This window comes from Echeneis naucrates, chromosome 24 (genome assembly GCF_900963305.1).
Source record: "Echeneis naucrates chromosome 24, fEcheNa1.1, whole genome shotgun sequence".
Taxonomy (NCBI): Eukaryota; Metazoa; Chordata; class Actinopteri; order Carangiformes; family Echeneidae; genus Echeneis; species Echeneis naucrates.
The window spans coordinates 15,917,398-15,942,900 of NC_042534.1; the positions used below are offsets into that span (position 1 = coordinate 15,917,398).

Sequence of the window (25,503 nt, forward strand, 5' to 3'; positions counted from 1 at the left end):
CGGGCCAAGTGCGCGGGTTTGAGAGCAGCTTTGAGTCCGGTCACATCCTCCCCTTACCTGCTGCTGCTGCTGCTGCTGCTGCTGCCGGGTGGACGAGCGGCTCACCATCTGGAGAGCTTTCCTGCAACAATTTGTTGCAAACATTGCGAAGGGCGAAGTCATGGTGCCGGTGCCGCCTCGGATTCCCACGGCGTGACCCACCGTGAGAACTTTCTCCCGCTCTTCGCCTCTTTGATTTTAGATGGTTGTCAGCGGGATCGTGCTTCTTTGGGGAATTATCCATCGTTTCCCTTTTCAATTATGTTCACTTTTGCTGCCTTCTGCTACATGCTGTCTCTGGTCCTCTGCGTGTCCCTGATCTTCTTTGCAATATGGCACGTAAGTACCTTAAGATTTGGTGCGTTTGTTGACGTCTCTCCGGTTTGCATTTGATCACCGGCAGATCTCATCCGCTGGAGATGCGATACCTGCACACAGACAGCTCACAGCGTGAAGCATGCATCGTTTCTCAGCTTTTACGCGATTGATCACTGCAGGATCATATTTCCTTTTTTATATATGTATAGTTTGCAGCTAATTTCTCCACATGTGAGGTGCGCACCTGTATCCTCATGGTAGCATCATCCGCACAGGCATCTAGCATTTGGATCATATTATTTAGATGACCCCCCCCCCGCCCCTCCCCCACCACCACCACCACCACCACCACCAACCCTCAGTGCCAAGTCCTGGATCAATTAACCAACCTTCCTTCCAGATCAATTAGGAAATCTTTTCAGCCTCATCCACCCCTCTCCTCATTTTCCACTGCTCAGTCTGCCTTTAATAAAGCATCAGCTCTGCTACACACCAGTGCCAACATGACTGACTGCATCATGATATTTGAATAATCTAATTACTATCTCCCACAGAGAAACATATCCATCAATGTAGGGCCTTACGGAAAGACAGATTTGGGTCAGGTCTTCTGGCCTATCGCCCCTGGGCTGCATTTTATATGGAAACAACAACCGACCTGATGACTGATCCTCTGGCAATTAGAGCTAATAGAAAGGCACGGCCGCCTGTCACACACTGTTCAATGTGAGAGTGCAGACTCCGACTTAAAAAACTGAGCTGCAACATAGGATAAACACACAGCGCCTTTGTGATGCTGACCAAGGAAAACAACTCCATCGTTCAGGGCCAAGGAATTAGCACACTTCTTCCTTTCTCTCTGCTATTTAAATGCAGCACCAGTTGGAAGGGATCATCACAATGGAAGGCGTTATTCTGTAGCTTCAGCAATAGTCCACATTGCACCAAGGCTTTATTTTGCATTCTGCTTATCACGGCAGAAACAGAGGAGAATGCCTCCCATCCACAGTGACACACAGACACGCAGCAACGATAAGCTTGTGGCTCCATACTGCGAGGAAACATAATTAGGGGGGAGGCTGTGTGGTGGGAATATGCGGAGCGGTGGAAAGCGTGCGGTGGAGCCAAGGCTGCACATTAACACCAGACACCTGCCAAATCCTGGGAAAATCTTTTTTGGCTGCAACTGTTTCACTTCTATCAGTCGTTTTGGCAGGTGGCCATCTCCCAGTCATTTTTTTCTCCTCTTTCAATTTCACCTGTTTTCAAAGAACTTGTGGCCACAGTGATGTCATGATTTGGGTTGCATTTACCCCCTGAGCTGCAGTACATAACTAAAAAGAGCCAAATATCCCTGGGCTAAATCAAACTATAAATAAAACGAGGCAGTGTTAATGAACATGAAAAGGCAAAGGCCACAGAAAAAAACAAACAAACAAACAAACAAAAAAAAAACAATTGCAGTCCTGTCTGCAGGTAATTTGTGAGCCAGAGTCACTGAATCCCATAATGACAAACGACATTCGTCCCTAATTGACCATAATAAATCAAACTGCCTGGTTGCTGCCTATGCTGCCTAGTTAAACAGCTCCCATGTATGTGTCTTCTCTGCTGCTCTACTTATTTTCAGATGCTGATAAATCTTCTCTTTACTCTCACTGAAAATAACGCATTTATCTTTAATCCCCTTCGTTTACTCATCAAGCCGCTTTGTAAAAAAAAAAAAAAAAAAAAAGAAAGAAAGAAATCTATGCAAGAAATAGAGGGGGAGATGTTTGTTATCTATAGAATATCCGTTATCACTTTGATCTTGGTAGACCCTCAGCTTGGGTTAGGTTAGTGTGTTAATCAAAACCAGGTCAAGTAATGACGAAGGAAGCCACTGTATGATATAATGGTTAAACTCTTTTTGATGATTATAGGGACTGAAAGATCCCATAATTGAAGTCTTGATATCCATATTAATAATAATAATGATAGCTCTATGAGCAAATCAGAAGAGAGGCTATGAGAGGAGTTATTGTTTCTCTCTGACAATTGTTTTCTGGGAGATTAAATACAAATATTGATGTGTTCAGGTAAACACTCAGACAAACCAATGAATGATAGGTCCAAGTGGGCTGGGCATGGATTGTGGCCTAGAGCAGCGACTGCTTTGTTGTGACATCATAAAGTTAGAGAAATCCTGACCCTCAGTTTGTGATTGTAGGCTGTCAGCATTTCTCTGTCAACTGAACACGATACTTTCACTGTTTTAAGATGAAACCTGGACCTGATTTATAATCATATGTCTATTTTGAGATTAAGGACCTTCAGAGTCAGAATTATCGCTATTGAGTTTGTGTTATTCTGTATTATTTTGTCTTACTCAACTATATCCCTTTTTACTCCACTGCAATTATCAGACAACTGTACTGACTAGCTACTGTGCATAATTACAAAAATGTTATCATCTTTTAAACAACACAATGGTAGTTTAATGCCATTATTTTGAGTGCAAAACCATCATCATCAATTCCTGCATTTTTCAAGTTGGAGCCAAAAACGTGGTTACCTCAGATCTTGTTTGAATTCAGTTTGTATAATTGCTGCTATCGGTCCTTTTTATTTAATGGCATGTTCCATTTTCTTTCACTTCACACAACCCATCAGCTTTTGTTTGGAGAGACTAAAGTCAATTTTCCAACTGAAATGTTGGCAGTGCACCAAGATATATTTTTCTAGCAGGACTAATAAAGTGAATGTAACAATGACAAGCAGGTCCCAATATTCTCTCATAATAGCACTTTGAGTGTTTCACTTCCTACCAGATGCAGCAATCGGTACAATCAAGGCGCTCGTCACATAAAATACAATGTCAAAGTCACCCATGGGAGAAATCATGAACGCATATAAGGTGAAATGGGACCTCCCCAGTGTGTCTAACACTTCAGCGCTTCAATGGTCCTGCTGCTTGAGTGATTCTTCACCCTATGCAGCAATAGCCCCTAATGTGCTCAGGAGTTGGGTGTGAGCCAGCCGCTCCGTCGGGACACATCTGATAGCTGGGAAAAGCCCGTGGTGCAGATATGATGTGGAGGCTGTCCTGGCAGCGACGCACAGGGCAGAATGTCAAACTGAGATAATTTACTCTCCCCGTTAAAGGTTTCTCTTATGTTGTGGCAGTTTTGGTATTTAGTCGATGGAAGGTGTGGTGAAGTATGAAAGCACATTTTGTACAGACGGAGCAACACATACTTACAAGTCCCCCAGATGAGGAAAACAGAGTTCTCTGGCTTTACTGTGGTCTTTTTAGTATTTCTAAAAACATCCACTCATGCTTCACGCTGTAGACTGTCAAGTCATGAAAACAATGTTTTTCCAACTCAACTCAACTTTTTCCAAATTCAGCTGGAAGTTTGCATTCTTGACCATATTTCATATATTACCTTGTTAACATTTACAGCAAGAGACCTGACCTTTAGACAACCATCAAACCCGCTGAAAACCAATAAACACCAAATGATGACTTTTTCACTTCCAGGCAACCCCAAAGCTTTTTGTTCTTATTGTCTTTTAAATTATCAATAAAAGATGGAATTACTGTCATACCTTTATGCTAATTCAACACCATAAATACTTGCACAACCAAGAAATGCTGAAGCACATATCCATGCACCATGCAAATTTATGACATGCTAATTTTGAGCTTTGCATTTGAAGAAACAAGATAGAAGGTGGATTAGGCATCAGCAGAATTATTGATAAGCAGATTGTTTAACCTTTGGAGAGCTGGAGTTTTTCCAGTGTTTCCAGTCTTCATGTCAAGTCCCTTGGTGTACTGCTAGTACGATACCATCGTGTTAGTGTCTGTTACCTAACTGTCTGGAACAAAATTTAATATATCCCTTTATTACAGCCACAAAATCATTACTATAAATCTTTTATAAATGGAAGCCTTATTACAAAGTGGTACATTGAAATGTCACTTCACTTTATGTATTCCTCCATGACCTATTTAAAAACATGAAATTAAATTTAGTTATGGTAATGTGCACGGCTAAAATGCAGTATAATATGTATAAGACATTAAACACTTCCCTTTAAATGCCAAATAAACAATTTAATACAAGTTTCATAAAGAAAAAAAATTTCAAAAAATGATGGAAAACCAGGAAGAACAATTAGACTGAGCATGAAATAAATTTCATTATATTCATTGCAGAATTTTTCTCTGAAAACAAAAATTCATAGTCATCAAACTCTTTAAATCATTTATATAACCTAGGCCAGTATGTGAGACAGAAGGAAGACATCATACAGTACATGTTTCTCTTCATACTCTCCCTTCCCATGCCACACACCACCACACACCACACGTCATACACGCAGACTCTGATGGATGGATGGGGGGGTGGGGGGGGTAGGGGGGGGGGTTGCCCTGCCGCCGTTGGTTGTTCTGTACTTGCAGAGCACGACTTTGCATCACGCTGAGATTTTGACAAGTACAGGGCAATCGCTGGCTTTAACAGAGGTGTTGTATGAATAATTAGTCACACTGAACAACCATAACACTCCCTCATCTGTTGCTTTCCCTGTGGTGTTCTGATTATGGCGCAAAACAAGTTGTTTTTTTTTTTGTTTGGTTTTTTTTTCATCGTGTGTGTGTGTGTGTGTGTGTGGGGTGGTACAGTGTTACAGTATGTGCAAGAGAAAGAAAAGAAAACTGAGAAAAAGTAAGTTGTTTTCCTTTAATGACATCTGGAAGGTTTGACTTTTAAATGGCAGGCAGAGGACTTACTTCGGAAGAGAGACTGCAAACTGAAAGAGAGAGCATTTCTCAGTCAAACATGGTTTGTGCTACTTTCCTTAGGCTTCCAGGGGCCTAAGCCTGTTGTCGCAATCTGTAACACCTCAGACATCTACTGCACGGGTCTTCTGGGGACAGCCAGAGGAAAGGGGATGGAGAAAGTCATAGGAAGAGAGATGGAAGGAGGATGTTGCTCTGTCAGCCCAAGGAGAGAGCAATGACAGGAGCCGCAGGAGTGATGGGTTGATGGAAAGCAAGAAGGGGGAAAAAGCCAGAAAGACTATGGATTTCACTTACAGGGAGTTCAAACCAGGACAGAGTGGACTGGATGGACGACAGAGGCAGAATACAAATCAGACATGAAAAAGAAGGAAAAGGCAGCGATGTTATATATATATATATATATATATATCCATTCATCTTCCACCACTTTTCCATTTACGGGTCACAGGGCTGCTGGAGCCAATCCCGGCCAACGTTTTGGGCAAGGGACAGGGTACACCCTGGACAGGTCGCCAGTCCATTGTGGGAGGAACATGCACACACAGAAAGGCCTCAGGCTGGGAACCAAACCCATGACCTTCTTGTTGTGGGGCAACACTGCTAAACACTACGCCGCCGAAGGTTTAAGACAGGAATGAAATCACAATCAGGGCTAAAATAGATTAGGCGATACTAGCAGCGTGTGAAAGCAAATGATACATTCATATAAATACAGCGAGAAGAAAAGATCAAGAAGAAAATTAAAAGAGAGCAGAGCAGACAGACCAGGTAAAGCTTTATTGGGAATATAGAGTTCACACTGTCTTCATCTGGATTATTAATACCTTAAAATGTGATAGATGTGATACAGAGTGCCACTGTACTACCAGCCGTGTCCGAAAGAATTTCTGCACTGACTATTTACTGAACACTTTACGATATAATTTATACTGAAGAATTCAGTTTATACATCAGTAAGATTGGTAAGAGTGTAAAAAGTTATATCAGAGAATATCACAGTAGTTCGAATTCTAACTGCATGATGATTAACAGAATCAGTTACCATCGACTGTCCGCAGCAATCCACTACTAGTTCAGACCAAGCGGCAACCCACCATGAAGTCAACTACTGGTTTGTTTACTGCTGTTTCCGAAGCCTTTCTGTCTAATTTCATCTAAATGGGACCATCATTTATATATTGAACACCATGTTGTGTTGAAGATTTGAGAATAGGAACTAAGACCATGACACATCTACTGAACTAATAAATCAAGTCAGAAGTACTGCCATTTTCACATACCTTGAATGTAATCACATTTTTTTAATAATCCGTGGAGTGGCCATTAGATGGAATGCAGGTTTAAGACCCCGCAGCATTGGCCTCCCTTTACAACCACAAACTCTGCCCACCTTTTATCTACAAGCTATATTTAAGATGTTTATATAAAGTTAATCAGCTGCAAGTAAATGTTGAAGTTGAGTCAAGCACCTTCCTTGGTTTGGTTCAGATGGTGAGTCAAGTTCATTTGAGACTTTAAACCTGTTTTCACAGTTTTGGCCATGACAGTAACTCATGATAAGTAACCTGGATCCTTAACAGCTCAGTCCAAGAAAGAGTCTAAAACGTCTCTGAGCTCGAGAAAAAAGAAATTGACGTACATAAGTCAGTGAAATTAAGCTAATGAGACTAATTGAAAAAGAAACATTGAGACATTGAGACAGGTAGAAAACAAAATAGCAGTATCATTTAATAGAGGTACAGTAAAAATGAGTTGGTCTTAAATGTTCACATTGCAACAGCAGAAAAGGGTAAAGATTCACCCAGAAAATTGTTTAGCATAATATTTTGTTTGAAAGGGTCAAATTATACAGCAAACATCTCTAGTGAAATCTTTGATGTCATCGTTTTCCATTTTGTAAATTAAGCTAATTTTGTTGGTCGTTGAACACTTGCATTTCATATCTGGATGATGAAAATGGGGGTTTGGGGTGGAAGGGGGGAGGGGGGGTCCCACTCAATAAAGAGAAAAAAAGCAATTTAATATAATTTTTTTTTCCAGTGAGGTCATAAAATAGAAAGAAAGATGCATTTAAATATGGAAATGTGATTGTAATTCAGACAGCATTTAGCGTAACACAAATTTTGCCTGTACATAAAGTGGAAGCAGCTTACGCTCAAGGTACCCCAGTGACATATCAGGGGAAAGAAATGCAAAGGTGATACAGCTGATTGTAATTCCAATGAAGCAGACACTCAACGGGGACTTTTCTGGCCCTGGAAGCTAATGGAGGTGCCGTTCGGTATATAGGGAGGTTGGAACAGCATCGATCCATGTGTTCATTAACCCCTGCTGGCTCCCCATCCATCATTCGTCCTCCACTGTTGCTATTGTTCCACTACACAGTCTGTACACCAGAGGATTATCTGGGTGATTCATGTCCGCCCTCCCTTTTCTTCTCAGCTCTGTGCATCGGCTGCTATAGCGCAATTTTTCACATTTGAGTAGTAACAAATAATCGCCAATGTGTATGCCGACAAGTGTACAGTTTTAACAGGCTTGCTTCCCTTTTTTCAGTCTAATTTATTAGCTTTGTCCTTAATGATACTAAAAGAAATGAATGGCAACTTTCAGGAACGACAAAGTCAAGCTGCTGTTCCAGCGTTTATCGTGTTTACTTTGTGAAAATTTCCCTGGGCCACGTGTGACAAGCTGAAGCAAAGTTTGCACTCATTTTTCACTTACCATGAACAGCAATGGATGACAGTGAGAGCACTTGTGGGGAAAGGAATAGCGCTGATGCTGAGGAAATTGATGTAAGAGGTGCAACTAGGTCAAACTGCCTTGGTGTGTTACAGTTGGGAGACCATTAGTCATGCAAACATCATAAGCTTTTCACATGTAAATTTTCTTTTCACATTTCACACGTTACCACTGGAGTGTAAGCTATCAGATAATTTATCAGCATAGCTTTGCTCGGTCAGACAGAATGAAAATTATTTTGCAGCGGGGCTGTGCAACTATTTGCAAGACATATGTAACATACATTTTTGTGCTTGTTTTGTGATTCTGTGGTCAGCTGAAGGGGAATATCGAAGGGTTAGCAACTAGCCGGGGTTTGTTCTCTGCTCTACTACAAATGATAGATTTATGGATTTATGCCCACATTGTGTTGTTAAAAAGCACTACCTCTGTTGTTCTTTGCACAATCAGTAGTTATCAACACCTTCCTGTGTGTGTGTGTCTAAGATCCAATCGTTAACACACATTTTTGGACAAAGATCAATAATGTCACTTTCATTGGTTTACATTAACCAGCCGACCAAATGTACTGTATATGCTTCAAATAAAGTCAGCTGAGCCGTCTATTAACCTTCATGATAGTTGAATATGTGCTTTTCATTCATTCATTCACGTGTTCATTCTTGCTGATTAAACACTGATGGAAGAATTTTTGGGGAGGAAGAGCGTTGTGTCCTTTGGCCTGGTCACAGTGAAGGAAGGGGTTAACAGTGACAATTCAGGGCAAACAGGAAAACTGGCCCTTCCAGCTGTATTCCTCTGGCAAGGTAATCAGCAGAGACACAGCGACTCGTGTTGCGCACAGATACAGCCTGCCGCTGACAGTGATTAAAAAACAGCACCAGCTACTGGGGGATATTTTAATATTGAGTATAACATGTTGTTCCATGGGATTAAAGCAAATATGTGGCAAGAATTGAGAATGTGTTTTATCCTTAGCTCTAAATTTAGAGGAAAAAAATTCAATTAATGACGCAGGTGATTTGTCCTTTAGCGAGACTCCTTCCCGATGGATTTGTCTGTAAGGTGTCCAAAATTAGTGAGATTGCCCCATCATCTACCAAATATTTCAATATCAATCTTGTTGTTTTGAAAAAAGGAATCAAAAGCAGTTGAAGACCAACACACACAAACCAGGTCCTCGGCACAGCACCACCAAGGCTTATTTACATCAGACCTACGAGTCTTTGTTCGCTAGGTTGTACATTTGACTTTCCGCCTGAGTTGAGATGAAAATTTAATGCTCCTAATGGGGACGTTGAACAGTCTGTGTTGTAAACTTTGCATCGTGGCTGATGGTTAATACATCGATTGCATGAATTTAGTCCAGCAATGCTCTGTTCTCAATGTGCTGAATGCATAATAGACTTGGTGTTTGACTCGGGCTTCATTGGTTTGTTAATTAAATGAGATTGGTGTGCGCAGACTGGTTGTGCAGAACATGACCCTATATGGAGTGGATTTTATAATCCTAATGAATAATTGAGGTGAGTCTTTGAATAATTGAAGTGGACCTTGTTGTGTTTCATATTAGATTGGAGGTTTAGCTGATTGCCATTGTTGTTTTTAATGTTGTGAATTCTTTGAACGCTGCATGGAGAGAAAAGCGTGTTCCTGGTTGGTGCACCCAACAACAAGACAGCAGAAATGAGCAAAAGATTTCGATCCGTGGACTAAAACCGCAACGAATTAGGCCCCAGCCATTTCTCTGTTCCCTTCTCTTTCCCTCGCAGTCCAGTAGCAGCCACAGTCTGGACTGAAGCACAGAATTCGACGTGCCAAGAGAGGAGCAGAGGGTGCCAGTATGCTGGCTGTTTCTGCCAGCCAACCTCCTCTTCAAAGCAGCCTGTTTAAGCGAACATCAAAATAGTACTGGATTCACAAAAACAGAATCCGTTGTCATTGCCATGGAGCTTCGGCAGGAATCACCCTCTGAGCACAGCACATATCTGAGTTTTGGTCCTCTGGTCTACAGCTTCTGATCACTGGCTGAGTGGTCTGAGATCAAGAGGATAAAAATCTACTTCACAGTGGATTTTCCCCAAAACGTTAATGCCTTTTTCTTACAAAATTGGTCCTATCTCTGGAGCTTAGTCATTGTTTGTATGAGAGTAAAAAATATTGCACTCACCAATTTATTGGCTGACTTTCAGGAATGCCGTGGCATTGCTTAAAATAAGTTTGATGCAAAAATAATCAGATGATTAGAAAGGCTCTTAACAAACCTCCAGGTAAGACACATGTACAGGGAATGAAAAATGAAGTCATTGGAAATACCCATCAATCTAAACTTTTAAGCGCAGGCAGTTCAGTTTAGCCGAAAAGTGCACAGTTTCCCTTGTGTGACGAAGGTTAACAGGCTTTTGCGTCTGAAACGTGAGTATAGATGATCCACCCTCGCAGACAAGTCAAATTTTTAAGGAAGCTTCCGGTTTCTCAAATCCAAGCAAGGTAGCTTTCTTGCAATGCCACAAGAGTTTTGGGTACCAGGAACGAGTCTCAAAGCCTAACCAAAGCCCTCCCGCACCTTTACGTGGCAGTTCTTTAAGGGCTAATCTACACGGGAGACTCCATTCAATCAACACCTATGACTCTGGGTGTAACGGCTGAAAGAATTAGCTGACAAACAAAGGCGTCAAAGCTATGAGTTGTTTGGTCAGCTGACTATTTTAGCTGTTGGACACCACCCTACAAGGGCCCACAAGGCCAATCCAAGTGCAGGTTTTCCTAAAGAGAGTGACATCTGGAAATCTGGTTCCACTTTAACTCTCACCTGAAAATGGTTGTAAGAATGAATGGATATTCGTCCAAATAGTGTGCAAGGTCGTTGTTTTGTGCTTGCACACATTTTGTCATGTTCTCACAGTTCAGTTCAATTACTTGCTGTCAGAAGAGAGAAGAATCCCAGCCAAAAGGACAAAAATAGGATCCGTTGTACTAAAGTTAAGTGATTGTTGAAGCCTGACATCCTCTCGGATCATCCAGCGCACATCTTGTGTTCCACATAGTGATGTATAGGCTGCACTTTTATGTGTGTCTCTCTGTGAAGGAGTGTGTTCCTGTGCATGAGTACGTTCAGTGGTCCCCTGTACACATGGATTCATGCACCATGAAGACTTGTGCGAGTGAGTGTATTCCCATTGCCCGTGAGGAACAGCCTGGGGGAAACTAACACACTGTTACACAGCGAGGCAATGAGCCGGGATCATTGTTGGAGTCCACTGGGAAATAACATGTAAAGAGCTGCCTGTTAGTGTGTGTGTGTGTGTGTGTGTGTGTCGAAGGGGGGGGGCCAAGGGAAATAACCCGGGATTGGCACAAACCTCTGCCACCTCTCTGATGTTAATTCCCCATACTGGGCCCACACATTCACACATACAAATGCAGGCGTCACGTTTTCCTCAGTTTCGCTTGCACATAAGCATAAAATTCGTGGATAAAATTCTTGTGCCACACAAACAGTGATCCAATTTTACTTTGCACAGGAACATACACACACATGCTGCCACGCTGGAGAGACAATGGATAACTCACTGACTGACGCTCTCACACACATTTTCCTGTTGAGACAGCGACTAAAGCATTAACATCTGTCCTTGTGTTGCAATGGTCCTCACAGTGGCATGAGCAATGACAACAAATCTGTCACATATTCTCCCTTTTGTTCATAATTATTTGGTGTTGTTGTTACTGTATTCGCTTGTCAAATAGATGGAGTGACATCAGGAGAGTTCATGTCTGATGCTCGTTTGAGCCAGCCAAAGAGGACACATGACATAGACGCACAAATAATTTTTCCTTAATGACGTCAAAGACTATTCTCCACCTTACAGTCCCAGAAACAGATGAATTGTGTGTGTGTGTGTGTGCAATCAGCTTACTCCTCAGATATATATAAGTGTTAGCTACCAGCTACATGTTTACATGTACCAGTCACAGGCATTTTTTTTTACGTTTTTCAAATTTAAATTCAACCTTCAAATTCAGATAAAACTGGAAACGCTGCAGACCCAGTTTGAGGTTTAAAACGCTAGGGTTGTTGTGCAGTCTGGACAGGCAATGACAAATTCCCATGACTGGGCCTTTCCAACCTCAACTGTAATTCATGAAAGCAATATGGATTAGATAGAAGATTAGATAGAAGTCATGGTCATTTTTATAAATAAGAATTAGTTTTTAAACATTTTACATGGTAAAATAAAGGTCAATAAATAAGTTTCACCGAATGGAAAGTTGCAGTAAATTTCAGAATTTTAATTCTTGAATGGCCTTTATTGTTCTTTGTTTTCTTAACTTCTTTCCCACATGAACACCCCGGTGTACGTTACGATTGTAGATGTATTTCTTTTCAGGTGTATTCATATGGAAGCATATTGTTGTCTGACTGAGAATGGTATCAAAATAAAAATCTAGCAACATACGGTCATGCTCAATTTCAGTGCAGCCACAATTAAACTCAGTCTCTGAACCATGTCCTCTGGATTTATGACCCAGACCAGGGTGCCACTCCCATTTATATCCTCAGCTCCTCAGACATGAAGTGGGAAATGGGGATGGACAGTGTCTCAGTATTTTGAAACAAATCTAATGCAGGGGCAGATTAAAATTGGGTGCATTTACTTGAGCATCTGTACTTTCCTTTAAACTTTATTGAAAAAACAAACACATATTGGACCTTTCTTTCCAATATATTTCTAAAAAAAAAAAAAAAAAAACATTACCTGATCTTAAATTTATCTTTCAAATTTTACATGGTTGCTGTGTTCATCACAATTTCAAAATTCATCATTGCCTCAAAAAAAAGAGGTAGGAAAGTACCAATGGCTCTAATAAAAAAAAGGTCTCACACACACACACACCAGCATCAGCAAATAAATACATTATCTAAAATGTTTCCCCCCATTCCACATTGTATCAGTAGGTGGGCTTCGTGATCAAATGACACCAATCCAAGGGGTCCTCATCTACAAGTCTCTGGCATGGAAATGTTTTGCCTCTGGGCAGATATGATCCAACAGCGTAATTTGCACAGATTATGTTAATGATGTTGAGGATGAATAGCAAATGGAGGAAGTGTGCTAGTTTATTCCTCACTGTGTAGCAGGAGGAGTGGTCTGTTCAGCGGACGACGTTGAGCTTAAAGTCCCGTTTAAATTAAGCAGCTACTTTGGTTTATGACCAAAAATGTCTATAAAACTAATGACATTTCGTTTTATGTGCCATATGTAGTACATGCTAATGGGCAAATCTAAAAAATGTAATAGCCAAACACACTACCAGTTCGCTAACATGGCAACAGGCTTTTCATAGCAATAATTTTGGCATGTCACAGCAGGAAACACATATGGTGTCCCAGTAAACCATGTGACTGTCAGGCAGGATGCACAATAGCAGTCCTCAGAAAGTAGCTCACCTGAATTGAATATTACTATTTCTATTATTAATTACACTTGCCCTAAATGGCACACTAAAACGTCTGCTTTCTAAAACAGCTCGCTGAGATCCAGTGTTAACGTGCAGATGTTAGAATTCAGCTCAAAGCCGAAGTGAGAGGAGGAGACCGCTGAAGTGGAGGGCAGGACACTGTAAAGTACATTGTGCGGTTGCGTGGTGCTGCTCAAAACATCTGTCAAAACTGAATGTTTTTGTTTTTTTTTTTCATATTGTTTGGTCAAACTAAACTGCAGTGGTTGTGTGGTTTAACTTTCGGCAATAGTGTTGCTCATTGAACTGTGGTGCAGAGGTATAAATTAGAATTTGGGACCAATCAGTTCATGCTTTTGGTAATTTTATAAAATGTTTTGAATCATAATTGTTATATACCACATGACTGGCAGCACCCAAAAATTGATGAAAGCACGTTTGGGGTTACTTAACATCGAGTAAAGGTAACAACTTGGTCTTCTGCAGCCCGGGTTGACACATACTGTAAATGTTAATATAATACTGGCAATTTCAATTTGCATAATTTTTCTGTTTCTCACTGTATAGTCATTAAGTCTCCCTCTTTCTCTCTTACTATCTCAGATAACAGCTTTTGATGAGCTCCAGGCTGACTTCAAGGTGCCGATCGATCAGGGTAATCCACTCCATGCAGTAAGTTTCCTTCCCCCCTCACTGATACATTTCATTGCATTGCGTGGATGGCAAATGCAGCAACATATGTTAAATGACTCATTTCCCTTTGCTAAGGGCCATAGACATGAACACAAATGTCTCGCACACTCTGTCTCTTTCCCAGTCTATATCCATGCATATTCACTTTCTCCCTGTATTCATTTAAAATCAGGCGACCAACAACGCAATTTTTTTGTGCGTCTTTCTTTTCTGTGCTTCCAGGCTGACAGACTGCTGTAGGTCCTCAGGGCAAAGCACAGTGAATGAATCTCATAGAACTCTTGCACATGGAATGACAAACCACAAACAGAGATAAACATGGATGTACAGCACAGCGCCCTCTCAGACCTCAAACATTTTCAGAGCTTTAGTGTTCATGTTTCTAAAAAAAATTTTACTATATATATATGAAATCTTCAGAGGGGAAATTGTGCTTAACCAATTTCTTCCTCTTCTTTGATCACCGAGTCACTAAAGGGCAACACAAACCGGAGATACATTACACATTGGTTTGACGTTTTTAAACTTATAGTTTGTAATTTTTCCACCTTCATCTTTGTTTTTGGAAGCCAGCAGAAACCATGTTCTGAGGAGAAGGAGTGAGGGCTGGATCTGACCTGCTCTGTCCATCCTGATTGGGTAGTATAGTGTGTCAATCACAGCCACACCCACTAATTCATCACATGCTATATGGTCTATTTCCCTTTAATTGGAGCCATCATTTAAAAATGTAACATAATTTTGTATGGAGGACTTCAAACTTGAAACTGAGACCGCAATCTAATTTGGAAAACATTTCCTGAGCTAATAAATCAAGTGAAAATCAAGATATTTTCCCGTATACTTCAATACAATCAAGGCAAAGTAAACAGAGACAATGTTCTCAGGATAGACAATTTTCATCAGTGACCAAAACTATACAGCGCTTATAGCGCTTCAGTGTCACCTTGACAGATACCAAAAAGACTTATTGTTGGCCATGACCACAGATAATACCCCTCATTTCAATTTAGTGCAGATAAGTTGAAAAGCCCCTTTCAGGCTAAGAGAGGGATTTAAGCTTTCAGCGATACCGTGTATCCATCGGCTGTTTACATAGGAACACTCATTCATTTCGGCTTACAGAATGTTATGTTTTAACAATGGTCAAATCACAGGTTAATACGGAAGATTATGCATACACCCACAATTCTCCCAGGGAGCCTGATAAACCAATCGGATGTGAAGTAAAAATAAATAAGTGCTGTGGATTAAACAGTGTGCTGGCAGCTCCACATTGATGTAATGAATCTGTCAATAGATATATATGAGGGGAAAAAGTGTAGTTTGAGCATGGGACTGTTTCCTTTTTGCCTTTATCTCATCTCTGCCTGTAACATTTTCCACAGTGAGGAAATGCAAGACAAAAAATAATAATAATAATAATAATAACAATAAAAATAAGTTTCGCCTCAATGATATTCTGAATTGTCACACCACCAGTCACAGGAAGTTGAGGGGAAAAATGTTAACTAGTGTGACGAGTGAAGTGTGATTTAGGATGAATTCCAGCTCTCTAAATCCTCTCCCATGAGTCATTTGGGCTTTTACTAACACAGTTGGCTTAATAATACATAGTGCCAGTGCACAGCACAAACAGCTAGTCTGGAGGTGACTTTGACTTAAGAGCTCTGGACTTTAGGGCTTCTCTAGAGTATCGACTTCTATGCCTCCTGAGGGATGAGTGGAGCAGAGGCAAAGAGAGAGACGAGGGAAAAGTTGCAGATGGAGAGAGAGTGATAAAAAAAAAATGCAAACTGGGTGAAAGAGAAGAGTTGAAGATGGAGGCAGATGGAAAGAAGGAGACAGATGAATGAGGATTTCTCAAAAGGGAAACTGAATAGAATTCCTCAGCTTGAAAAGCGCCTTCATGACTCTGAAAACAGTGCATTAGACCAGATTTCCCCACTCATTGCCACTTTCAGATTTTGTCATATTTGCATATCATTATGCAGTGCCGAATGTATCAAAGAATCCGGCAGGGAAATGGGTACAAAAGTTCCTTCTAATTTTCTCTAGCTTTTTCTTTCTTCTCTCTCGCTCATATTTTCTGAACCCATCCCTCCCCATTGCCTACTTCTTCTTATTTGAAATGAATGAAGATCACCCATTTCCACATCAGCGTGTGAGACTATAACGCATGATTTCTCTTCTAAATCTTGCACTGAATCCATTGTTAAAGTCTTGACTGGGGTACCACCTTAAACTGCATATAAAGTTGTCTGTAAGGGGAAGACTTAAATCTTCTGCACTCTGTCTAATGGTGATCTTCAATACAACATGATGTTATTTATTTTAAACAAGGGACGGATTTGAATTAAAATAGATAATACATGACTACTGTGTGATTGACAGACCGCACCGCCCAATCAGGGCAGAGTGCAGAGCAGGTAAGACCCAGTCCTCACTGCTCTTCAACGCCACTCTTCCAAATATGGAAGTCTTAGAATTTCATGTCAGCTTCTCCCTCTGCTGTTGGTGACTGATTCACAATATTGTAGGTCCTATAACATAATAAAATATCGTAGGAGAAAATATTTACTTGTGTTTTTTGTTAAATGTATTCAAACGAAATGCATTTCAGTGTAAAGTACACCATTGGCTGTGGCAGCCCTTTGAGTTACTTATTGTAGTCACAATAATCACAAACAACGACATTTTAACATATAACAGAATTTATTCACAGCAATAATTATTCAAAATAACATCACTCTGGATAGTTCTAAATTATTCAATGATACACATCAGCTACTAAACTACAATGGTAACACACATGTAATAAGGATGGGTTAGCAATATGGATAGCCTCAGCGATGGTGATGGTGATGGTGGCCACGTGTGAATGTGTGTGAGGGGAATAAAAGGAAGGAGAAAGAGATCGCGGACGACGTCGCCGCAGTTGATTGTTAGAATATCACTACACAATAGCCGAGCCGGCGAATGGAATTCACGGGGCGGGTATTGGTCCTTTAATTAGTGATATTGCACAATCACTGATCACGTGACGGCCGACACGAGGTCTGTAGCACCCATCAGTTTTGCAATTTATGAGATTTAGGGGAAAGAAAACTAAACAAAGCAAACGGATAGAACTGAATCCCAAATAAACAAAAGACACTGTAAAACAAAAGGCAATGCACGCTATGCTAATTGTCTCTGCCCAGACGAGCCTCTTACTTTGGTAACTCCTCTCTTCTGGAGTGTTCTCCTCAGACAACGAGGATCGGCGGCAGCGGGCAAGATCATGGAAGCCGTTTGTTCTTTGTTAGCTACGGATAACAAAGCGTGCTGGGCCTCTCAACGCGTGGACAGCTGATTGCGCAGCAGTCTGCGCTGAGTTTGAGGAAAAAAAGAAAACTAACAAAAAGGAAAACAGTCTGTGCTTGTCCCGCGAGTTGAAGACTGTGACCCAGGATTTTGTGGTGGTAGGATCCAAATTGCTTGGTGTTGCTTCCTTCGGCGATCCGGTCGAGACGACAGCTGGGACTGCAACCGGGGCACGGGAAAAAGCGAAGATGGAGGGCCGCCAAGCGTCTTTATCACCTGTGTGACGTCACCCAGGACCCCTGCTGAGTGCGCTGGGGTTCAGCCAATGCCCTCCTGTTCAAACTCAGAACCACACCATAAGGGTGGATCCTGGGGTCGTGGCGGCATTTTCAAACAGGCAGACAACTCTGGCTCAGGCTTCAGGAGGGACATGTAGGCCTTTCTATCGTTCTTTTCAGAGCATGTGGGAGGCGATCCCAACACTCATCATGCTCCCTGTCTTTTTAATCCACCAGGTTTATTGTTTCATCTTGAGGGAGCAGCCATAGTTCAGAGCAAACATCGCACTCACTGTCATACACAGAAGCCGTCCATATCATCCGTCTCTCACTAACTCTTGCACATTGTCTTCCACCCTGCTCTCCCTCTTTCTGCTCTTTTTGTCTTTGCCTTTCTTCTTTCTTGCAGGCAGTCTAATTAGCGGTTTCTGTCAGCCTGCTTCCTTCACACACACACACACACACACACACAAAGTTGTTTCACCATCCCTCTAGCTCCACTTGCTGACATAATACATTCCCCAGCCCTTTTTGAGGACCAGGCTTTGTTACCCAATAAGGATGACTGGTTTCAGCAAGGTTTAGTTGAAAGGTTTATTCTGGATACTGACAGTAAGTGCGACTGTTTTATTACATAACTTTTGATTATCTTGCTGCCTTGTGTGCTCTGATGTCATCACTGGCATCAGCTTCCCTGGACCGAGCACAATCAGACAATCCAGGAAAATACTTGGCCGCACTCAAGTCTCATCAACTGACATGTCTGGTAATTCTGAGGAACAAAATAAAGAAATGCAGGATTTTTGTGGTTGAAGGGGTTGAAGTTGAAGCACAGATGAGCTAAATCAAACTCATTGTCTACTCTATTTCATAGTCTACTGTATATTAACATTTTTAGCGCTGTCCAAATGGATTGTGAGAATTTTTGTACCCTATTTAGTGGATCCATAGTATCCCAGAATGCTTCCTGAGAAGTCTTGAACAATAGATGATCACAAACCAAGCAATATATCCCATCATCCATCATGCTTGCAGTGAAATAGAGGAAAAACAGTGTCGAGGAAGTAGTCTCTGAAATGGTTTCCATCTTTGACGGATGAGCACTCTACATAGACATCCCCAGCAGGGAGGAGTGAAAGAGTGGGATTGCAGACAGCGTTTTGGGCTCACCTGACTTTTATTCCTTTCAGCATTTATTCATCTGTATTAGCTGTTTTCATCTTCGCGTGAAATATTCAAAACAACAGATGTCGTTACGTTGCAGTTTATTACAGAAATAGCTTTACAGCCTTGATGCAATCAGACTTTCAAGTGTCAGAGAAATCAGAACAGTTTCGTTAATGCACAATTAAAAATGTATTATCATCATTTCAAAAAGCGTTTTTAACAACAAATACAAGTTGCCCCACAAGATCTGTCGCAACTGTTCAAACATGTTTTAGTGTGTTTCAATTATTAACTTCTCTAAGCATGTCTTTCCTTTGAAGTTATTGTGTACTTTTGGCTAAAGAAAGATGTTATACTCTGAATGCACAAATTTACAAAAGATAAAACGTTCCTCTCCAGCAATTACAGTTATGAAAACAAAGCCAACCAATAATATCCAATAAGAGCTGCTCCTCCTGTGTGTATCATAGAAAGTGTCCTTCAATGACAGGCTTCCTCCCTTGTGCTTTTTTTTTTTATTTTTATTTATTTTTTTTTCGGTGGTGGGGGGATTGTGCTGGAGGTTGTTTGACATAAGTCTGTCTTCTCTGCGCATTCATCAACAGACTGCTCATGATGCCGGCTGTGCGACTGGAGTTGTTTTCTTGAAGCTTTTTAAATGTTCATCTGCTGAGCTCTTATGTCTTCTCTCTGTCGTCAAAGTGAGCCATATACCTTGGTCTAGCTTCAAGCAGACATCTGAGGCCACTTGGTGATGCAGACTTTCACAAGCCCCGAAGCAGCCCTGGTGCTATCAGCACTCATGTTTGTCCACGTCACCGGATGACTCAACTCAGTTTTCTGCTTCCTGTTTGCCGCAGCTTGCATGAGCCACAACTAAAAACTTGTAATAATATTTAAAAAATGTGGTTTTATTGATATGTTAAGAAGAAAAAAGAAGTCAGATTGTGGCCACACTTTACACTGACTTTTTCTTGACATTTGAGGTGACAACTTCAGCAGCTCTGATTGACCAGCACATTCTTTTCCAGTCCATCCATACACAAATTGTCTGAGTCGTAATTCAGAAGCCAACCGCAGCATGTTGGTCTGACAGAGTTCATCTGTTTACTGAAAGTGTGCTTGAATTTCAACCAATTTAGACTGTTTCCTTTCTGCGGGCTCCTTCGAAAGAGCTGAAAGAGCCTTACTTTGCCTTTACACATTTATTGACAAATCGTATTTGTTGGTGATACTGAAATTGCTTAAAAAGTGGCTGGGTGTGAAGACCATCTTTAATTGCATCGTGTCTCACCGAGTGCTAGGAGGGAAGTGTTGCATCTGTTGCTTTGTGTCACACACACAGGCACACACACTGCAGAGTGAGCATGCACAGTTATATATATTCGTAGGCAGACACATTTTTTATTATGAAGGAATACAGCCATAGCCCAAAGCATTGATAATATCATCCTCCTCTGATATCAGGGTGATAAGTGAGGGAGGAGATGAAGCAGAGAGAGTCTGGTGTTTTGTTTTCCTTTTTTGTTCTTTTTTTTTGTGTGTTCATATGTTTTATGGATGTGAATTCATTAGTGGAACAGACTGATGGTCATCAGCGTTCTAGAAAGCAAACGTTATTACGGCTTCTCTAGTCCCGTCACAGTTTAAAAGGCCTCATCTTCCCGTTTACACGTCCTTCCTTTGCATTCACGCACCTTATAGCAATGGAACCTGAACGCCCTTTTCCACTTTCCGTTCTTTGGGGTTCACCGTCCAATCATGCTTGCGTCAGGCAGGTTTCTGTTAATCAGAGTTTGCTTTTAATTGGTGCGGTTGAATAAAGGTTGCCTTACAGCACCCGCCACCCCCCCCACTCCTGACCTTTTCCCATGTCTTGTTTATACTGTACTTCTACACCACTCTTGCTTGTCAAGCAAATTCTCGCTGAGTAACATTTCAAAGAGCCATCACACTAATTGCTTGCTAATGAATAGACTGTGGCTTGTGTGTTTGGGTATGTGCTTGCGCGTGTGCAGCTCTGAGTGGAAAATATTTGCATGTCCTCATTCTAACCCAGTAGCAGATGAAGGCTGGGGAATGGGGTGTAGTGCAGGAGCGATGCAGTCAACTCCTTGATGGTGGTCTGTACCAAAATACGCATAAGCAGTAGCAGATGATTGGCTGCAAGCCTGAGCCCTTCATGGCTGTTGTGGGGTGTTTTTGTCAGAATTACATCCAGTGGGGCGCAAGAGTCTGAAACCACTTTGGACTCCACCATATGTCGGCTTTCTGCTGAGAGAAGACAAGGGTTAAAATCCTGCATTTTGAGGAAGATGAAAGAGTGGTGCAGGCAAATGGAATTCACCAATACGAATCCAAATTCCTACCCCAACCACACTTTCCAGCTGATCCTCATTCCAAATGGAGGTTTCGCTTTGTCGCCCATCATGATTCTCCCTCATATTGTACTTCAAAGTTGAACTTTATTCCACTGAACTGAACTCTCCTTGCGCTTTAAATTTTTTTTTTTTTTTTTTTTTTGCCTTTTTCTCACACTGCCTTCTTGTGCTCCTGTGAAATGAGATGAAGTCCCCTGAGGTGTTTCGGAGGAGTTGGGAGATCGAAGGAGTGGAAAGTAAACAGTATTATTGGGAAGTCTCAACATACTAGATGGAAAAAGAAAGAGAAGTACAAGACAGTTAATAATTGAATCGAAAGAGCAGAACATACTCTCTGGCTAACTTTGGCACGTGGAAGTCAGTAATTGCTGGTGTGGATGCACGAGTCAAGAAGTGTGTGATACTGAGATAAACCAAGTGGTGTGCTTCAGGGAGGAGAGAGATACAGATCTGAAACCCAGCATGGTTTTTAAAGGAACAAGAGGAATAGGACCCGCGTGAGCCGAGACAGGACTGCCCTCTGCCACATCCACCCCGCCCACTTTATAAAGTAAGCAGGTGCATAAACTACACCCAGGAGACTTTAGTATCACGATCTATCACGGATACATTAACCATGCTGCTTATTGTCATGGGGTTGTAGAGCCAATCCTAAATTAAATAGGTGAGGGTGGAATCAATGTAGGCTAAGGGAGGGCACACAAACAGCAGACAGGACAGCCTTGAGTCCAAGGCTTTAAACCCAGAGCCTGTGCAAAACCACGTCACGCTCATAGGCCTCAAACCAAACAGTTAACTAAAATGCTAAAAAGCAACAAATGAAAAAGCTGGTGAATAGCTGCCAGAGGGAAATAGCTAGTTTGTCTATGTCCAATACAAAGCAATCACACACACACACAAACACAGCAGTTCCAATTTTCTAATTTTCTAACATCACTGTGATTATTGTGCTGACTGCCATGTAAAGTCAGCAATCACAGGCAAACCTGAAAATGGTGCAATAACAACATGACTTTTTGGAGGCTAAAATTAGTGAAACACAGATACGGTGTTTTTAAAGACTGTCACAGATATGCTGGTAGGACAAATGTATTGAAATATACGGAACAAGGGTAGGTTTTCTCAGTGCGAGGGTTAAAATAGTGTTGACCAACAATATAAGTGATACGAGACATCCGTTTTTGTTTGTTTTTTATTAGGGGTGGGGGGCTCCTCTCACTCCGCTCCGGCTCACTTTGGCCAACCCCCAGTTTGCCGGAGCAGATGGAGCTTTGAATTTCAAGAATAAAGTATTGGAATATATGTATCAGCAATACCAACCCTACAACTAGTTGTTATCAGATCGATACAAAACATTTGCAGGACCCCACCCCTAGTTTTTAAACTCTTTGGTATTAACTTACGTTTCCCTGTTGCAAATATGACTTGGAAGACTTAACACAATTCACACATCGGAAATGTGTGATTTGATATAGCCTAAGAAGAATGTAGCATAAGAATATGGAAATTGCTCTTCATTTTACACTCACAAACATATGGGAGATGAGGGAGGCTGCCAATGCAATGATATCTCATTTAATGTGCTGTAATCTTTGATTTTACACACATGGTTTTTGTTTACTTCTTGTCTGTTGCCTGTTTTTTTCCCCCTCTTGCTCAAAAGAACCTTTTTAAATTCAATTCAATTCAACTCAATTCAATCCAGGTCCCCTGCTTCATAATACAGCACTGATGCTTCTCCATCCGCATGACAACAATACTCCAGTTTAAATTGTCTCATAATCAACAGTTATTGCTGTTCTTGGCCAGTAATAAATTATATTAAACATTACAGCCCCACCTCTGGGACTGCAACAACATAATGGGAAGCATCAGGGCATATCAGTAAAAGCTAGGTGTATGGGTGTGCTTTCCAAACAAAGTAAAACCCACCAACAATGCCCAGACTGGAGCTGTGTGAACGGTGACAGGCCTGTCTGTCTTCCTGTGACTGTTCAGGAGACCTATACGGGACGCAGCAGGTCCAGCTGTGTTCTGTATTGTTGGCTAAGTTCCTCTGTGCCTTCAGCCCTGAAGACGAAGTACCAGCACCAGCAGCCAGGCGGGAACCAAGCAGAGGGGCTGCCGCAAAATAACAAAGATAGTTGAATCTTAATGTCAGTGAATTAAGGAGCGAAGTATCATAACTATTATCATGATGTGAGCTACCTAGCAGTGTGTGACAAGACAGGTTTGCGTTGCCTCCACACAAACTGACACACGTGTACGCAAACAGTCCTTCAGTGTCCTGATTCTGTCTCTGACACGAACACTTGTACTTCTGTCTTTGTGAGAACACTTACTGCCATAGTTCATTCCCTAGTTCTGCTTTCTAATCTGAACCACCTAACCGTAAAAACCAAATTTTAACCATAAAACTGACAGTGTGAAAAAAGTGAGGCCAAGTCAAGTGTCCTGACCTTTCCAAGAAGAATTCTCTCAAAAACAATCTTTTTGTTCTCACTGTGAAGCATTTAAAAATACACACCTATGTATAAAGAGCAGTGTCAAGCTCAGTCTCTTCCATGCAGCTTCTACACTGTGAGCAATGGACACACACAAATACTTGTACTTCTGTCTTTGTGAGGACACACTGACATAACGCATATACTAACCCTTATGATCACAACTGCATATCGGATCTGAGCTTAAATCTAACTTTAACCTTGAAAAAAAAAAAAAAATCGGTCCCCATTGTGTAGCTTTTATAAGTACACAGGCACTCACACATACACGCGCTGTAGTTCAGCAGAAGGAGACTATCCACGGCACATTTTCACAGACCTCCCTTCACTAAACATTAAATATATAATGATATAAAAAATGCACAGGTAAGGTAAAACCCACAAAGGGCCTGACTGTACGCTCCAGTATGAAGTGGGTAGACAGAGATACTGGCTGTCAGTATATGAAGAACAATAAGTGAGTCAATGTGGAACGTCAGAAACCCTCGCAAATGTCATTTCTATAAGCAGAAAAATGTGTTTTCCCTGCAATTATTTCCACACATTTTCATCCATTGTAATCCTGTTTTTCTTATGTGCTTCCTAAATATCAATTCAGCTTCGGACATGCCCGCTTTGATGTTCTATATGAGCCAAAACTTTTTTTTTTTTTTACACGCTTCATAATATTCTCAAGGAGCCCCTTTTGTTTTTGATGTTTGCAGCCAGCAGGAGGAGCAATGATTGAAGTCACACGACTTTCCACAAGCAAAAGCCGTGTGACGCTCAGATCAATATATGAATGATAAGCAGCTGGAGGTATGCATCACTGCCTGTGAAACACTGGACAACCACTCTAAGTCCATACTGCACCTCTGTAGGAGTTAATATTTGATCACCATGTGAAAAGCTTCGCTCAAATGCTGGCTCAGCATTGCGCCGATTGCTGATTTAAGCATTTCATACCTTAAAACACACACAAAGAACATACAAATATTGAAGTGCACTGACTCGTATAGTCATCGTAAACTTGGCTTTTTAATCTTCCCCGAAATTCTTTGAGTAAAGTCTCCTCTCTCATATGGCAACGCAGTGGGATTGCTTGGGTCCTTGGCCCAAGTCTGGCTCATTAATTTCCATATTTCGGCAAATTCTAAACGGTAACTTCCAGACTGTCAGATGTGAAGCCAAAATTCTACAGTTTTTACCTACAACTGGCAGCAGCCCACTACCAAATGCAGCAGCTACTCAATCAACTGTAACACGTGATCTGTATTTGGAATCTTTTTCACCTTTAAAATCTCTCTGAGCTAGTTTCTATCATCTAAACCATGAACTTGTTTAGCTTGGAAGGTATCTTAGACCAGATACCTTCCAAGCTAGTTTTTCCAATAATCAATCTGAACAATGTGAGTTTATCTCTTGGTTATGTACCACAGCCTTTCAAGACTGCTGTTATTAAACCTCTCCTCAAAAGACCTCGTCTTGATCCATATGTTTTGGCCAAGTATAGATTCTTATCTAAACTCCCATTCATTTCCAAAATTTTTGAAAAAGCTGTTGCAAGCCATGTGAACATCTTCAAAGGAATGGCTTGTTGCTTGATGCTCTCATCAGGAGTTCATCATAGCACAGACACAGCACTGATAAAAGTTCTTAATGCTGCTTTGACACATTGACCATAATGTTCTATTATAAAGGCTGAGCGGGCGGTGCAGGATGGTGCAGCTCGACAGGGAACTGCTTTCAGACTGGGATCACAGGATGGAGGACTGTAGCTGGTGGCAGGAGTCAGCCAGGGATCTAAAGCATAAATAGAAAATATCAAACATATAATTTTT

The 25,503-nt window shown here is 41.3% G+C and overlaps 1 protein-coding gene across 2 annotated transcripts in view; it reads left to right on the forward strand.

The window, feature by feature from the left end:
- Nucleotides 1-270: 270 nt before the first annotated feature.
- The window catches only part of cnih3 (cornichon family AMPA receptor auxiliary protein 3), a 64,428-nt gene continuing 39,195 nt past the window's right edge, over nucleotides 271-25,503 (forward strand). For both annotated transcript variants that reach the window (XM_029496791.1, XM_029496792.1), the window contains exons 1-2: nucleotides 271-378; nucleotides 13,958-14,026. In XM_029496791.1, coding sequence (XP_029352651.1) covers nucleotides 301-378; nucleotides 13,958-14,026 — 147 coding nt within the window. In that variant the 5' untranslated portion in view covers nucleotides 271-300. The remainder of the gene's footprint in view (nucleotides 379-13,957; nucleotides 14,027-25,503) is intronic.